Source organism: Lytechinus variegatus, chromosome 12, assembly GCF_018143015.1.
Source record: "Lytechinus variegatus isolate NC3 chromosome 12, Lvar_3.0, whole genome shotgun sequence".
Taxonomy (NCBI): Eukaryota; Metazoa; Echinodermata; class Echinoidea; order Temnopleuroida; family Toxopneustidae; genus Lytechinus; species Lytechinus variegatus.
Window position 1 is genome coordinate 4,588,064 of NC_054751.1, and position 17,794 is coordinate 4,605,857.

At 35.7% G+C, this 17,794-nt stretch overlaps 1 protein-coding gene across 5 annotated transcripts in view; it reads left to right on the plus strand.

The window, feature by feature from the left end:
* The window catches only part of LOC121424678 (mitotic apparatus protein p62-like), an 80,096-nt gene that overhangs the window by 14,383 nt on the left and 47,919 nt on the right, over nucleotides 1–17,794 (plus strand). The window contains exons 4-8 of one of the 5 annotated variants that reach the window (XM_041620422.1): nucleotides 4,788–4,878; nucleotides 5,468–5,589; nucleotides 6,321–6,491; nucleotides 8,111–8,200; nucleotides 12,393–12,629. In XM_041620422.1, the coding sequence (XP_041476356.1) occupies nucleotides 4,788–4,878; nucleotides 5,468–5,589; nucleotides 6,321–6,491; nucleotides 8,111–8,200; nucleotides 12,393–12,614 (696 nt within the window). In that variant the 3' untranslated portion in view covers nucleotides 12,615–12,629. Of the gene's footprint in view, nucleotides 1–4,787; nucleotides 4,879–5,467; nucleotides 5,590–6,320; nucleotides 6,492–8,110; nucleotides 8,201–12,392; nucleotides 12,630–14,392; nucleotides 14,434–17,794 lie in introns of those variants that run through there. The other 4 variants (XM_041620423.1, XM_041620421.1, XM_041620424.1 and 1 more) reach the window with 4 other exon arrangements.

Consider the following 17,794-nt stretch of genomic DNA (forward strand, 5'->3'; position numbering starts at 1 on the left):
TAAAAAAGGCGAATGCCCGTTTGAAATTTTTGTACAGGTATCAAAGTTGTATGGATCAAAAAGCAAGGCGTATTCGCTGTTTTGCACTTATTCAGAGTTTATTTGACTATGCTAACCCTGCTTGGTATAGTGGCATAAGCGAACTCGATAAAAAGAAGTTGAAAATTATACAGAATAAAATTGTTAGATTCATTAACTGTTCTGGTCCCAGAACCCATGTTGGCTATACCGAACTCACTGGAGCAGGTTTTCTTGAAGTCAACAAAAGATCAAAGCAGCTTATTTTGCACCACGTGCATAAAATCTATCACAATAGATCGAACCATTACATTGGATCAAACTTTAATCTCGTTACCGAAATACATAACTATAATACAAGAAACAGCCATTTCAACTTTTGCTTACCAGAAAGGATAGGGAGTATTGGTAACTCCTTTTATTACAATGCTATAAAACATTGGAATTCCCTTCCCAATTATATAAAGGAAATAGGAAACTTTTTGCATTTTAAGAGGAAATTGAAAGAATATCTTTCACTTGAGAGTCAAAAAGAAGATGCAAATGATATGTTATACGGTTGATTAAGCCTGAATACTGACCTAGGTCTTTTCTCTTCTCTACCAGGTATTATTATGTATTTTACATAGTGTGATTGAAGCTTCGATATGTTCTTCTATTTCTATTTCTTTTATCTCTTCCTATTCTCCTCTTCGTGTTGTTATTGTCGTCAACGTTTTTGCTGTTGTTCTTCTCCTTATTTATTTTCCTTCGTTATCAGTTTCTTCCGTCTCCTACTCCTCGTCCCCATTATTCTTCTGTTGCTCCTCTTCCTTCTCCTTCTCCTTCTTTTCTTCTTCTTCTTCGTTATATTCTTGTATATATCTAATTTATTGTCTATACATATTATTTATTGGTAATACTAAATTCTGATTTTTTTCCATCATTTTTAATATGTAAATAGTATAATTGAACCATTTTATTATCTTAATTCAGGACCCCACTGGAAATAAGCTTTCGAGCTTTCGTGGGTCATCCTGTGCAAGCCTGTTGTTTTAATGCTACTGTATATATGTTATGGTGACTTGCCAAATAAAATCAATCAATCAATCAATCAACATCACACTGCTTCAATAAATCAGTAAATGACACATATTTGGTTGGCACAAAAGTGTTCAGAGAATATTTTTCCAAATTATGAAAAAAACTACTTGAGAATGAAACTGGTACAAAGATTAAACTAAACAGAGGCAAATGTACCCATAGAAATATGTTCTGTGCATTGACATTCAATTGACCCAGTACCAAGAGACCATGTCCTGCAGAATGTTGAGCAAGAGGGTATATTTAAAATATAACACTCTAAAATAGCAAAGTATTTTTGCCAAGTGTCTGGATTTATTTATAACTTGTCAGTTGTTTTTGTTGACACTAATTTTAAATAAGCTTAAGCAGTAATGAGAACTTTTCATTGTGCATTCACATTTTTCCTATATTTACATATGTTAAACCTGACTCTCAGTTGTCAACCTGTGGTCCAACGGTCTTTGAGCCAAGAGGTGACAAATCCCACAATTTGAGTCAAATGAAATCATTTTTTATTCATAATAACCACAGTAAATATATTATAATATACTGGTTAGTGTTTGCAAGTGTATTTATGCAACTTAAGGCAAGACTAATTAACCAATTAATATTTTAGGGGTAAATCAAGCATTGATACATATTTACCCGCAAAAATTGTGATGTGAAATTTGGTCTTAAAAGATGATTGCGCCCAGTTATTTTGGTAGAGTTATCCCCAACAAGTTATATATCACTGGAAAGGTCTCACTCTAAAGAGTTGAAATATGCATGTTATTTCCCTATAGGGTGTAAAGTTTATCTGATTCTCAGATTTATTGGGAAGTATGTTTTTTTCGCAGTTTTCCACATATTTTGACCTTTAACTTTTTATGACATTACCCTATGCCTTTTCTGATTGCATTTTTGAATTCCTCAGACAATTTCCTTTCAGAATATATATACTTTTATGGGTAAAGGATGTCAAACATAAGAAAAAAATACAATTGTATAAGATGGTGCGATTTTCGAGGAAAATTTGAGTTGTAACGGAAATGGGCCCAACTCAAAACACATGGCCACACTTGACTCTGTGCATCATTTCTTTACTGCCCTCTCCTGTATAAGACAAACATAAACCTGATGTATATTTGTCAGGCTATCATATATATGCTGTCAGCCAAATACAACATTTTAGTATGTAGGAAAAGTAATTTCTTTCTCTAGCTCCATTAAGTAGTTTGCACAAATACAATACCTCTTTTCTTGACTTTCCTGCCCATAAACCTTCAAAATAAAAAAGAAAAAAGAGTGGAAATGTCTATACCTGCCTTTGGTCAATTTTTGACAAGTAGGAAATTGGTCATTCATCAGAATTATCAAGATTGTGGAATTTTCCTAAACGGCCTTGGACTTGAATTCCAACACCTTCAAACACCTTTGGGGTTTTACATGCATGACACATGTTGAGGCTAGCTTTTTATAGCCATTGTGAATTTTTTTATCCCCAGCGTTTTATTAAAGACTACTTCGCAATGACTTGAGTGAAATTTTCCAAATAGTTTGTGGCTATCTGCTTTGTCCTGCAATATTGGGCTATTTCGGGGTTATTATCTTCCTGGATTTCAAACTCTCTCTTTTTCTGTTCCTTTTCTCTCAAATTTGATGTATTTTTCATGTATCTTTGTGCATACTTTCCTGATGTAATTGTAATTTTCATCTTATATTTCTGTCTTTCTCTCTTTTACATCCACCACATATGCTCTCTTTCTCTTAGCCCCCCCCCCTTCCACTTATAACAGACCAACTTATTCTCTGTATTGATATTTTCAAGTACCTAAAAGCCATTAGCGCCTACTAAATCCTTCAACTACTATCCATACATGTCATAATGTTTGGACTCCTCACTAACAGTATCATGACGTGCCCCCTTATTCACTTTCGCTATTGCAGTCAAACTCATAAGTGAATAGCCCTTTGTTTGCGACAAGGAATGGTTTAATCCGTAAACTGATATTTCAGGAGGAAGGAAAGGCGTTGCAAAGGTTGGCGTTTTCAAGACCATAATTGGGTGTCTTCTCGGGTTTGGGTTAATCTGACACGCTTTGACCAAAGGCGACCGCACGCAGCTTGCTTCTTTATCACCTGAGAGAGAGAGAGAGAAAGGGGGGGGAGAAGAGAGAAAAAAGAAAGAATACCAGGTAATGGTTTTTAAAGTGGTTTTGAAGTACCCTAAGGTTCTTACCTTAAATACTTGAATTGTGCCTTAAAAACCGGTTTGATAGGAAAGTTGACAGGTATTTATGATGTAGGTATTAGATCAGCATGCATGAGAGAGAAAGCCATCTTTACAGAAGAGTGGCTTAACAGATTTTATAACAATAGACCTTTTTAAAGTATCATTGAGAAATATTTGGTAATAACAATATTGTGTAAGATAAGGAAGCCAGTCAGTTTTACGGAGGAAATCTTGCAAATCTGTTTCAACTATTGAAGTCTATTGGGGGAAAATAGCTTAAAAAATTTGGAGGGCTATTTAAAAATAAATCTCTTTGTAAATGACTGCAATTTTATGAATGACTGGGCAAAATCAGATTCTAAAACTTTTTCTTTAATGGTATGTATTGTTTACTTCACATCACTTTTACATTTTCAACATAGACACAAATCAAACATTTGAATTCACAAGCATGACTTGAATAACAATCTTTATAGGTAATTTTTTTGAAGCACCTGAGTACAAATTCTAGTATTTGTCAAAACTAATTAATGGTAAAGAAATTCAGTGCCACCATGATATCAAAAATGGCAAGAGAATGTAGACCAGCCATTGGTTGTCATGCATAACTTAGGAATAGCTTTATGAATCATCCCCGTGGTTTGATTTAAACTTCAAATCCTGCCAACCCACTTTATAAAACAAATAATGCACAGCTTTAAATTTGTGATGCTAGTGGCAATGTGGGCATTTCAGGTACTGTATTTACAATATTATCCAAAAGCACATTGTAAATACATAACAGTGTATTGTATGGGCGCTATCATTCTTCCAATTGTGCATAATAATGCCTTCTTCCCCTGTTTAAAGGGATGCTTCTTGCTACAAATATTTATATCTAAATTAATAGAGTAAAATTCACAGAACAAAATGCTGAAAATTTAATCAAAATCTGATAAAAATAACAAATAGCGAACTTGTAATTGAATTTTAAAGTTTAGCAATATATTGTGAAAACAGTTATATGAACGTCATCATGAATATGGGCTGATGATGTCACAACCCACTTTTCCTTATGTTAGTTTTTACATGAAATCACAATTTTATTTTTCTTCATACACGTGTACGTGAATGGTATGTCCCCCTTGTAATGAAATAAGTTGCAGCAACGAATATCTAATGCACTAAATCAGTTGCTTTTCAAGTATTTTTGGTTCTTGAAGGAAAAAATTTGAATAAACCAAATTTCTTATAATAAAATACAAAAGAACAAGTGGGGATATGACATCATCAGTTTGCTCATTGAATATTCATAAAGACATGCCTAGAACTGTTTCACCGGAAAATGCAAATCTTTGAAATGCCATAACTTTGTTATTCCTTGTCCAATTTTGATCAAATTTTCATTGTTTTGTTTGTCTGATTTTTCTTAATCTGTTCAAATCATATTATTTTCAACCTGGAGTACCCCTTTGATTGATTTCTTTTTCTCCTTTTGTGGAATTTACAGATTACTTTGGATGTAGGATTACAGCCTCCTGTCACATTCAAATTAGCACATGGCTCAGGACCAGTGTGTCTCAGTGGACAACATGCAATAGGTAAGTTTTTGTGAATTATTTTGAAAAGAAATCTTAAGGTTTGTTAACAGTTTGAGTGGGTAATAAGAAGTTCTGAATAAACGCCCCCCCTGAAATAAGAGAGGGAATAATCAATGAATTACAGTATATAAACTACTTTCATTATCAGGTTTTCGATTTCAGTTGGAAATCACAAGTTACATCTAATTTTCTCTTGGCCAATCACATGACTTAAGGTTTTATCAGATTATGGAAGGAGCCGTTAACTTTCCATTGATAAGAAATCAATGAAACAGGGCCATCCTGGTCCCCGTCTGACAAAGAGCAACGATTGATCCAATCTACCGCAACTATGGAAAGCCAGCAACGTCAACATCTAAAATACATGTTTATGCAAAATATTTTCTAGATGTGATTTCTATTCATACATTCCCTGTTTTCTTGACAATTCAGTGTGCTTCTCTTTGTTTTCAAAAGGACATTGTGCAAATTTCCTAAGAAAAATTACGATCGTGATGGATTTCCATATACTTGAGGTTGATCGGATCAATTGAAAGTCTTTGTAAGATGGGGCCCAGAACTTTATTTGTATCTGATTGTTTTCATCCAGATTTAGAGGATCATGACGATTTTGGCAAAGAAGATGAATATGAATTTGAGGAAGAAGAGGAAGAGGAGACTGTCAAGAAGGCTTCAACGAAAGGAAAGGATAAGAAGAAAGCTGTAATAAAGGTAATCTATACAAAGAATTATTCACACTTGGGAGGTGTTTCACAAAGATTTAAGTATGACTTAAGTCGCACTTAAATGCCAACGCGTACACGGTATGCAACGCGGGATCTTTTTGATAGATATGCAGGAGTGCACGCTCTCTTTGCATGATCTTACCAATGCAGTCAAGCCTTTCATACCGTATGCCTCTCGGTATGTAAGTGCGACTCTAAGTCATACTTAAATCTTTGTGAAACACCCCCCAGGACTACTTGAAATTTACGCATAAATGGTGCCCAGGGAACGTTTCATGAAAGGACTAGATGAAAGGACATGTCAGATCTGACAAAAGTCTGTTCAATCCGACAGATACCATAATGACAATGCTTCTTAGCCAATCAAATTCCAAGGAAAGTTGTTGTATCATAGAACTTGTGGAGAAAAATAAATGTTCAAGAAACGCTCTCCTGTTCCTTGGAGACTTATCAAACTTTCATAACTTTTTTGTATTTTGTAACTGATTCTGATTTTTCATTACTCCACTGTCATCTCATTTCTTTGAAATTTCTTTCTGTCAGGTCTCCTTTGACATCAATATTGGTAAGTAATCATTTTCAGTCAAGCTGACAAAGTATTTATCAAAATTCCCAAATGGGATTTTTCACACTACTGAATCTTCATGGACTGTTCACACACCTGTGACAGTGATAATGTACAGTTATGATTGTTTTTCTTATTCTTGAATTTCAAAGGATGTGAAGGTCCCCAAGAAAGGGAAAGGAGATGAACTAGATGAGGATGATGATGATGATGAGGAGGAGGATGATGATGAAGATGAGGAGGAGGAGGAGGAAGAAGAGGAAAAGCAAACTGCCAAAGGAAAGAAGAGGCCAGCTCCATCAACGAAAGGTCCAGCAAAGAAGGTATGTACCATGTGGAACCAGGGGGTGTTTCACAAAGATTTAAGTATGACTTGACTCGCAATTAAATTCTGACGCTTACTTGATATGCAACGTGCGATCTTATTGATAGATACGCAGTAGGGCGTGTCCCCATGACACGATGTGACCAATGCAGTCAATCCTTTCATATCGTACGAAACTCAGTATTTAAGTGCGACTCTAAGTCATACTTAAATCTTTGTGAAACACCCCCCAGGAGTCTGTTAATAATGATGATAATAAGAGGCATTATATAGCGCCATCTATATAGAAATATTCTATTCAGAGGCACATTGTTATTATTAATACCCCGGCTTTAGCTTGAGCTGCCTTTCAGCGCTCATGCATTCAAGGAATTAATCCTGCTGGGTACCCATTCACCTCACCTGGGTTGAGTGCAGCACAATGTGGATAAATTTCTTGCTGAAGGAAATTACTCCATGGCTGGGATTCAAATCCACGACCCTCTGTTTCAAAGTCAGAAGACTAATCCACTGGGCCACAATGCTCCACTGTTCCATAAAAGCTTGTTGTCATAACAAGTGCACAATTTCCATAACAAGTTTATGATCAGCCAATCAAAATTGAATGACGTCAGTAGCTTTTAACTGTTATTTTATTTGTTATTATAACAAGTTTTATGAAACTTGGCCCCAGGACCACTGTCAACAAGTCTGAGAAGGGTGTGCCCAGGGATCTCTTTCATATCGATTGAAGTCTCCTGTCTGTACCATGGTGAATCCCAGGTGAATTCAATTTGAAAGGGAATTACAGGGTACTTCTATGGTTAAGTCTTACCTCAGAGCAGGGCGGAGTCAAAGGGGGAGGGGGCGGTCCAACAGAGTCTGACCGATCCTGACCATCATTGCTCTAATTGCTTCCAGACTGGTTGATGATTAAATACAGAAATGCACCAAAAATTTAGTGTTACCAAAGACTAAGAATATCGGCCATTTTAGGACGTATATTCCTTTATCTAGCTCTATATATCAAAACTCTTAATTACAAAGAATGGCAAACAGATGAAATGACATGGCTGCACCCATCCACCAGGGCCAATATTCGATTAAAAGTATTGATTAAGGAAGTATTTTAAGCATGTTACTTGGTTCTAAAGCAAAATGCTTGTAAAAACTCACATCCATATCACATGTACGTATTTTACTATATCAAGCAAAAAGCATATCAGATATTGATTATTTGTTCAACTTTTCTAAACGTACTTTTCTCCCATACCAAATTGTTTTTATGAGATACTGTTTGGACAAGTAGATATTGTTTGAGGCATTATTAACCAGCTTAGATTTGGCATACAAGGTTCAGAAAAAATCGAACTGGTAAAAAATTCCTCATGAAATCTAACAAGTCTCTATAAACATTGAATGCGTTTCCACTATTTGAAGAATCAGATTATTGTGATCATTCCTTGCTTTTTTTTTGCTAGTTGCTTGATCGTGACATTGTCATTTGCATGCTTTTATTTTGTGATGAAAGCATGCATCTTTATAGCCTCATTGGTCTGACAGCACCAGCAGAAAAAGGTTTAATTTAATACCAAACTTTCCATTTTTTTTTCTGTGAAACTTTGTTTTTGTCTCAAGATGTCGAAACCAGCTTTTGATGATGAAGATGACGATGATGACGAGGATGATGAGGATGATGATGATGATGAAGATGCCTTAGATTGGAAGGTTTGTCTGAAGTAGAATAGAAACCAGCTTGCTCCTACTCCTCACCCTCCCTACCAAACACCGCTCTATTTGCCGCTTTTTTGTGTTTGTCCAGTTTATGTTTTAATAGGAAGATGGTTACGATTGCCTGCCTCAAAACCTACAATAAATCAAGCCGTATTGCATTATTTTCTCACAAGTTTTTGAATTTTGTTTTTTTGTACCTTATGTATATCACTACACAATCATTTCACACATGTGCTCCTAAATAGAAAATAAAAAATAAGTCATCATGAACCATTAACAAATTAAATTTGTGCATTTTTGTCTCACCTGCGAAGCAGAGTGAGACTATAGGCGCCGCTTTTCCGACGGCGGCGGCGGCGGCGGCGTCAACATCAAATCTTAACCTGAGGTTAAGTTTTTGAAATGACATCATAACTTAGAAAGTATATGGACCTAGTTCATGAAACTTGGCCATAAGGTTAATCAAGTATTACTGAACATCCTATTAGAGTTTCATGTCACATGACCAAGGTCAAAGGTCATTTAGGGTCAATGAACTTAGACCATGTTGGAGGAATCAACATCGAAATCTTAACCTGAGGTTAAGTTTTTGAAATGTAATCATAACTTAGAAAATATATGGACCTAGTTCATGAAACTTGGACATAAGGTTAATCAAGTATCACTGAACATCCTGCATAAGTTTCACGTCACATGACCAAGGTCAAAGGTCATTTAGGGTCAATGAACTTTGGCCGAATTGGGGATATCTGTTGAATTCCCATCATAACTTTGAAAGTTTATGGATCTGATTCATGAAACTTGGACATAATAGTAATCAAGCATCACTGAATATTTTGTGCAAGTTTCAGGTCTCATGATTAAGGTCAAAGGTCATTTAGGGTCAATGAACTTTGGCCGAATCGGGGGTATCTGTTGAATTACCATCATAACTTTGAAAGTTTATTAGTCTAGTTCATTAAACTTGGACATATGAGTAATCAAATATCACTGAACATCCTGTGCGCGTTTCAGGTCACATGACCAAGGTCAAAGGTCAATGAACTTTGGCCGAATTGGGTGTATCTGTTGAATTACCATCATAACTTTGAAAGTTTATGGATCTGATTCATGAAACTTGTACATAAGAGTAATCAAGTATCACTGAACATCCTGTGCGAGTTTCAGGTCACATGATCAAGGTCAAAGGTCATGTAAGGTCAATGAACTTTGGCCATGTTGGGGTTTTTTGTTGAATAACCATCATATCTCTGTAAGTTTATTGGTCTCGTTCATAAAAAGTGGACATAAGAGTAACCATGTATCACTGAACATCTTGTGTGAGTTAGAGTAGTATTCAAAGTCAGCACTGCTGCTATATTGAACCGCGTGATGCAGGTTAGACGGCCAGAGGCATTCCACTTGTTTTATTTAAAAAATGGGGCAACTACTCATTTATGACATCACAAATCAAAACCTTGAAATTCTAATTATTTTCTTAATGTTTAATGGATTTTTAAACATTTTTATCTGCTATTTTTACAGCAAACTTTTTATCAGAGTGAACTTCTCTTCCTGAAAACTTGTCAAATGAACCAAAAAAGAGAGACAAATAATTTTAGAAAGATCCCACATAACAAGGGATTACCCATACATACTGTATGGGATTGCTGGGAAGAAGAACTTCGAGGAGAAAGGGTTTGAAGGTTATTCATTCACGCACGATTCACACATACTTTCCAAGATCTCTCAGAACTAAGCAGACAACAAAATGGTCCGAAGGAAATGCTTTGATCTCTTTTGAGGTTGATATAAATTTAATGATATATTGATTTTTGACTTAAGGTAGTTAAATGAATCTGAATTGTAGATGTTTGAAGCTCGTTGGATTTATTTCGGTTTATTAACATGGCTTGTGGCTTATTTTAGGTTTTGAGCTAGGCTGGTGCTTAAAAGGTATGATGTACATGTAGTGCTTATTAACATCAATTCTTATCTTTTCTCTTTGGTTTCATTTGGTTGTAACATATGTGACCCTGCATTCTAAAATCATCAATAAATTGCCTAGGCAAGGTTCTGTGTAAATAGTCAAAATAATAATAGTAATAATCTGCTTATTTATTTTTATAATGCAATGAAGACATACATTGTATGTGTCTAAGCGCTTACAGATCAATTATCACCCCTATCATCGGATTCAATCAAAATCTGATCCTTAAAATTTCCTCATGTAAAAATTCGAAGTTGTAAAGTTAAATGGGATTGAAACCTTTGGAACAAATAGGCTTGTGTAGAAACAGAAAAATCAAAGAATAAGAATAAAGAAAGTTTGAGAAAAATCGGACAAATAATGAGAAAGTTATGAGCATTTAAATATTGCAATCACTAATGCTATAGAGATCCTCCCATTGGCAATGCGACAAGGATGTGTGATGTCACTGATGAACCCAAAAGTCAAAAGCACGGTTGTCAGTCAGACTCTGTTATATTATGCTGCATTTCAAAATAACATCCATTGAATGACTGGTTATGGTGGTACTAAGTAGTTTTAATATTACTGTTTTTATACTGAAAATACATGTAATTCACTGCAACAACTTCACAAACATGTGAAACTGGGAATGGGTTTAAATAATTATCAGGGAATTTTTAAACTTCATCAGGGAAAAATCAAAGAATTTTGTTTTCTTGAAAAGCTGTTTATTCAATTAAATACTTGTGTAGTGTATTGTTGATCAATCCAAATACTTGGAATCTTCTATTTCATATTCAGTAAAATTGTTTGTTTTAGGGTGGAGGGAACATATATAACTGTCAGCAGGGCAACTGTAAAATAAATAACATTCTGTTCATACTCCCCCCATATTTTCTCAATATTTCCTTCTCTTCTCCAAACTTCTGAATCTCTGATTAGTTGAGAGCATACAAACATCTTATTAATTGGAAAGCAGAGACGATTCGTTTGTGGTTGTAATTGTCATATTTCCTGGAATTTTCCAACCATTGGAGCTATGGTGCAGCACATTTCTTTCTCTTTTCTTTTACAAATAAGATGCTGTTTTGTCTCTTGAGGTAATATAGATCCAACAGGAATGTCCTGACCTGAAACCCCAGAAATGACTTGATATAACAATGGTGCAACTTGTAAAAAAATTATTTTCTGGTTTTAGGAGGATTAACAAGTTTTGAGTCTGACATCAACTGCTGGTCATAAGATTTTGTCGAAGAAAAGTTTTGGTTTCTTCATGTCAATTTTTCTTCCTTTCAAGTTATATAAAAACTTTAACTTGCAGAGCTGATGGAAGAGACGATGGCTCAACCTTTTTTTGTGTGTGTTAATTTGGCTCTCTTTAACAAAGTGGATTATTTTTCTTTGAACTTTCAATAGGTACATGACGATGGCATTAGCAAGAGAAATGAGTACAGTAGTTCCATCCAGAGCACTGGTATCAACACTGACATTAAAATGAAAGACAGCAGCATAATCTATTTTGATCTACTAACTCTAGCTTTATATAAAACCAATTCTTATTCTTTTAGCTTCTTTAGGTCTACGAGAACGGGGAGCAAGCAGAATGTTTTCAAAAGTTTCATCTTCGAACTTATATGCGCTTATGATGAGGATGAAGAGAACCATGACATTGAATCATTTGCACATTTCATTTGCAAAAGAAATGACCATTTATAGTCTGAATTTTAATATACTCTTCTTTTTTTACATCCATTCTTGCTTCTAGGTCAAGAGGACCAATTAAAAAATTTAAATTGAGGATGGTCATTTTGATGATGAATGACCTTGAGAAGTTCTACACTAATTCTAAGTTCATACCCAGAAGGAATTAGAATTCTTATTCCTTTAGCAAGCTAGTTCCCACTGTGTCACAATTTGCACTAAGATTAAAATCGTGATCTAAATCGTGAAATAATCGCAGCAATCGTGTCAGATCTTGAGGTCAGTCGTGGCCATCGATTTTGATTGAAGAAAAAATGTTGATGGCTCAAACTTACAATGAGTTAGGAAAGGCCAATCATGACGGATCGCATGATAGTGAGAACGAGATACCGGTATTAGATTGATATGGAATGGGATGAGCAAGATGGTTCTACCAAGGATCCATGATGGCCAAGATGAAGAGGAGATGGGTGAAAGGAATTGCTTTTCTTAGTTTCTATATAATTTAAAATTGAATTTCATTTCTTCTTTGAGCTTGCTAAGGTTGATAAGGATGGCAGAAGCAAGAGGAAAGTTACAAATGGCTCCATCGAGAACGGCCATGCTGACGATGATGAAGACGACGATGACGAAGAGGATGAAGATTACGAGGTGAAAGGCGAGGATGATGATGATGAGGAAGTCACCAGTGGAGAAGAAGAAGAGGATGATGAGGAGGAGGATGAAGAGGTTTATATTCTACAGAGACAAATGTGATGTCATTGCGTATTTTGTTTTCTTGTGGTATCTTGATTGAGATCACTTCATCCGGTACATCTTCAAATGTATGATTTTTCTGATTTAGTCATCAGTGCCATATTGATCTATTTTCTCATTTTGTGTTTGAATTTTATGTCCTTACCACCCTCATTACTTATTACCATTTTTTTCTCCTTTTAGTTTTGCGACCTGTTGAAAGCTAAGTCTATTCTAACACTTCAGTAACCACATTTCTGCGGATTCCAAGAGCTAACACCCGTTCACCACGACTCCTTGAGTTGATTAATGCCAAAAAATTGTCTGTTAATTTTGAGTTTCATGAATTTGTGTTCTATTCATAAAATCACAAGATTTCCCCTTTTTTCCATCACTTTTGTTTGTGTGCTTCAAATCTGAACAGATGTTTAATGTGAAGTCCTAATCAGTCTCCTGTACCGTATGGTGTGTTTGTTAGGGTAAAACTTACATTGTTACTGTGATTAATACGCAAAACATTCGAATGCACTGTTCTTTCTTTTTCCTTTCATAACTAAAGATTCTTGGATTCTCAATCACTTTAATTTTGTCAGCTAAAGTTAATTTCATTTTGTAGCTTATAATGCTCTCTGTTATTAGCCTTTGTATGGAATGCTTACAGATTTATTAATCACCAATCTCTTGAAGTACTTAAAAACAATCTTATTGCAATTTAATTGTTATTGTTGTGGTTGGAAGGCACACATTTTCACTTGCCTTTAGATAAACCCATTTTCAGTGCAAGTTAACTTCAAAATAGTATCTGGGATGTCAGTTATGGGGGATGTAAATGATTTGTGTAATAAATAATCCTATGACACATAAGTCTTTACACACTAAACCAGGGGCTATTTCCTAAAACTATGCACATAGTTACCCATAATACTGTGGACAAATACTATATGAGGATCCCTAAGATTTTGTTGAGGTGGTCTGGAAGTATATATGCTCTTCAAATCCCATTTTGATTTGGAAATCTTTTAAAATTTCACTGAATTCCGTAAAAAAGTCATGAATGTTAATCATAATTACATAAAATGGAAAATGCATGATAAATATATTAATTCACATTTTTGTCTAGCCTGAATGAAGTTAAGGCCTGGTCACACCTCCCGAGCGTTGTTGGAGCGGTCGTGGAGCGGAGAGAAAAAGTCATCACCGCTCGCTACCGTTCACCATTTTCGATTTCGATTGTTTTTTTTTGTTTTCGATTTTTTCCCCAATTTTGTGATCGAAATTCGGCCCTCTTTCCCTACCGCTCCACGACTGCTCTAACAACGCTCGGGCAGTGTGACCATGCCTTTAGACTGTTGGTCTATTAGTCTGTTACAAAAATTTGAAGTTTTTATTTCTGCATCATTTATGTTGTTCCTTGGTACATATATCCTTGGGTAATTCCGCAGGTGTGTCCATGTGGGTGATGGGGTCAGAGGTCATCTTGGGGTTAAAAGGCCATGATTTGAGGTCATGTCTGTTACAAAAATGTTAATAAGTTTTTATTGGTCACAAGAAATGGGATTAAGAATTGGCTAGCCATAGCCTATGTACATCGACATACACTGGCTGACACTTCCTGGTGTAAAAGCCCCATTAAGATGATTATAAATATGAAACACTTCCTGCATTCTGTAGGTATATATTTGAGAAATAGTTATTAGACCACTTTCGTACAAAGCTGTCATATGTTATCATATGGTCCAAAAATTATTTCCCAGGCTGTGTATTTAATGTACTGATATTGATTTTATGTTCTTTCACAGATGGCCTTAGGGGAGGATGATGATGATGATGAAGATGATGAGTAAGTATTGCTTCATTAACTTATCAAATAATTCCTGGGTGTGACAAGAGGCCATAAGTTTACCGGTGGGGGGGGGGGGGGTTTCTAGGGCTGCTAAAGTGGCAAAATGTTTTTTAAACTGCCTTTTTTTCAACAATTGGCATGAGAGGTTGAATGGGGTGCGATTTCTTTTGAGTTATTGTCACCACTAGTCTCGGAAAAATACAAACACACTATATAATTCTGTAGATTTTAAAGTGATTATAAACCAGGTAAAATCATTTCCATCTTTGTTATTCTTTGGAGAAATAATAGATTATGCCTGGTGAATTTGATCATTTAAAAACAAACAAATCTTGATAATTCAGAATGGTTCCATACAAAATTTAAGGTTCACCTTTAAACAATGTTTTCGATTCACAACGATTACAATGATTCAAACATATGACCTGTGGAGTTTGTTGCAATTTCTTTGTATAGAAAGGAAAATATGAAATACAATTTTTGAAGTATGATCCAATCCTTGATAAACTAAAAAAGTATTAAAGAGTCACATTTGCGATAGATACATACAGGTTAGCAGTCTGTAGATGATTCAATATAATTATCTTTGAGCTGTCGGCATGACGTCGATCTTGTCGAGCAAATCGTGGGCTACAACATCTTCAAGGGGTGGTCGAATTAACTCACTCGCAGTGCAGAGGAAGATTTCCTCCAGTCATTTATCATGCAGACGGAACTTGTTCCACAAATGGCGGCCTAGTATCACAGGCTTACCAAGGAATGAGAGTTTATCTCGTCGAAATAATAGTATAAAAACCCTGCAGAACAGCGTTGGCGTGGTCCTTGTAGTGACTTGGTTCTGACGGCTAATAAATGGGAAAACATATGATTCTGACCAGAAACCTTTACGCCCAGGTCTCACTTGCCCTGCACACACACGTACGGCCTTTCCTGTACACGGCTTTTTAGCATTCTGCCTACGTGGCGCGATAAACGCTCACCCTGACGTAGCGACAGCGAATAATTGTACGCTTGGACGCATCGCATTCCAATACTAGTGTAGAACACTAGTAATGGAATGCGAATAAACGCACGCGTGGCGAACTTTGACAGTTATTGGTGAGTATTTTAAGATTATTAACATATTTGCTATGGCCGAGTGGTCTGAGGCGCTCAACTCCACCATGAAATTCTGCTGTTCGATTCTCGGCCCGGCCCTTCACCAAGGCATTCTTGTCTACATTTCTCTTAACTTGCATCAAAGAAATGAAAATGCTTCATGCATTATTGATAACAGCGTGTGGTTATGTTTTTTTGTTTATTTAATATTTGCTAGAATTATGATTCCTCCTGTTTAAACTTGATTTTTACTTCACTTACTTATTGACCATTAAAAAAATCAAATGTGAACAAAAAAGACATAATACAAAGATATAATACAAAATACAACCTAAAAAGAGTCTTATTAATCAAGTACAAGTTACAAGGAACAAATGTCAAATATCCAAATTTCATAAACGGTTAAGAAAAAAAAGACACACACACAAGATAAGCAGACAATATACCGTTATTATTATTATTATTATTATGAAAAAGATAAATACAATTACAGAGGGAGATTGGATATTTTAGAGAATGAAATAAAAATGACTTTGATGATGCCACTTCAATAATTATTGTCTGCCTAAATTCAAATTCTGAAGGTTCTTCTACATTGTTGGATGGGGTTGATGGGTTATTGGGGGAGGGAACATTGTCAACTTTTTTATATTGTCCATGGTGGACTGCATAAAAATAATAATAATGCTCAATTCTTGTATAGCGCATCACACAGAGCATAGCATGTCCCTATGCGCTTAAAGAAGAAACAGTGAAAGGTAAGAATAAAGTAATCAAGATATTTAGATTGGATCATTAGTTCAAAGTTGGTATTTTATGCATTGAAAAGATATGTTTCGAGGGATCTCCTGAATGTACATAAATCACTTTGATATCTCATTGAATAAGGTAAAGCATTCCAGAGGACAGCAGAGGCATGAGTAAAAGCACGCTCACCATATGACTTTGTAAAGACAGAGGGAACAACAAATAATGCTTTTGAGCTTGATCTAAGATTTCAGGATGGCTGGTAATATGATACTAAATCGAGTAAATAGGACGGGGCAATTTTATAAAAACAGTTGTGTGCAAAAACTAGAAGCTTGAATACAATCCGGGAATGGACAGGGAGCCAATGTAATTCTCTGAGAACTGGAGTAATTGCTTCATACTTGCGTGTTGTGCATTTGCATAATGAGTCAGAAAGAATAGGATCGAGGCTATTTGAATTCTAGTTCATCGTGACTTGGCCGTGAACCAGAATAGCCTGGTGGTTTAGTCGCTGCCCGGAAATCAGTAGATGGCGGGTTCGAATCCTACTGGTTCCAATTTTTTCTGAGGTATGATTTTCATTACAGATCGAGCATGCAATCTTAAACACATCTAGGAGTTGTGCCGAATTTGTTAACGTTTCCTTGTATAAGCAAGTGCTCAGTACTCTGGTGATATCCCTCTATCTACAGTTTGCATCTGATTAATGGCAAGTGATATAAATAGACTCGCCTACAATCTGGTTTGATTTTGAAACAGGGTGCTAGTCATCTTGATGGAGATGTTATTTGGCAGTTGTCAGACATAAATAATCATTAAGAATCATGGATACATGTGTGGTGGACCTAACAAACAACATCCTCGGCTTCTTAATAACATTGAGTGTACTGTGAGACAAAATATATGGACCACTTCCGAGATAACGATTGCTGGCACTGTTAAGTTATATGACTTAATATACCGACAACCGCCTACTTTGGGCGGGGACATTATGTTTTCGGGTTGTCTCTCCGTCTGTATGTCACATTTCTGCTTTACAGATCAACTTCAAACTTGCAAGTTTAATAATAATAATAATGATTAAAGATTTGTATAGCGCACATATCTGTCGATGACACTCAAGGCGCACAATTAACTTATATAAAAACAGAAATAAAATAAGTAAATACAAAAAAATTGAACAAACTGACAAGAAAAATACAAAATCAGTTAAAGTTGGTAGTCAAAATAACAATTCCGGCTTATCTCACAACAGTTAAGGAAATGCTTCCCTCATAAGGAAAGTCTTATAGTCTTAAAGTCTTAAGTCATATAGGAGTGACGATAATCTAATGAGTTTTTGGAATGTCAAAGGTCAAGTAGGTTACTGAATAATAAATCTTATTCTTGCAATAATTGGGGTCAAAGGTCAAAAGTCGCAGTCATTGCGTCATGCGTTTTTGGCTTAGTCTGTAACGCATCTGCCCGTCGAGCCAAAGATCTTGGGTTCGAGTCCACCCCGGGAGGATGA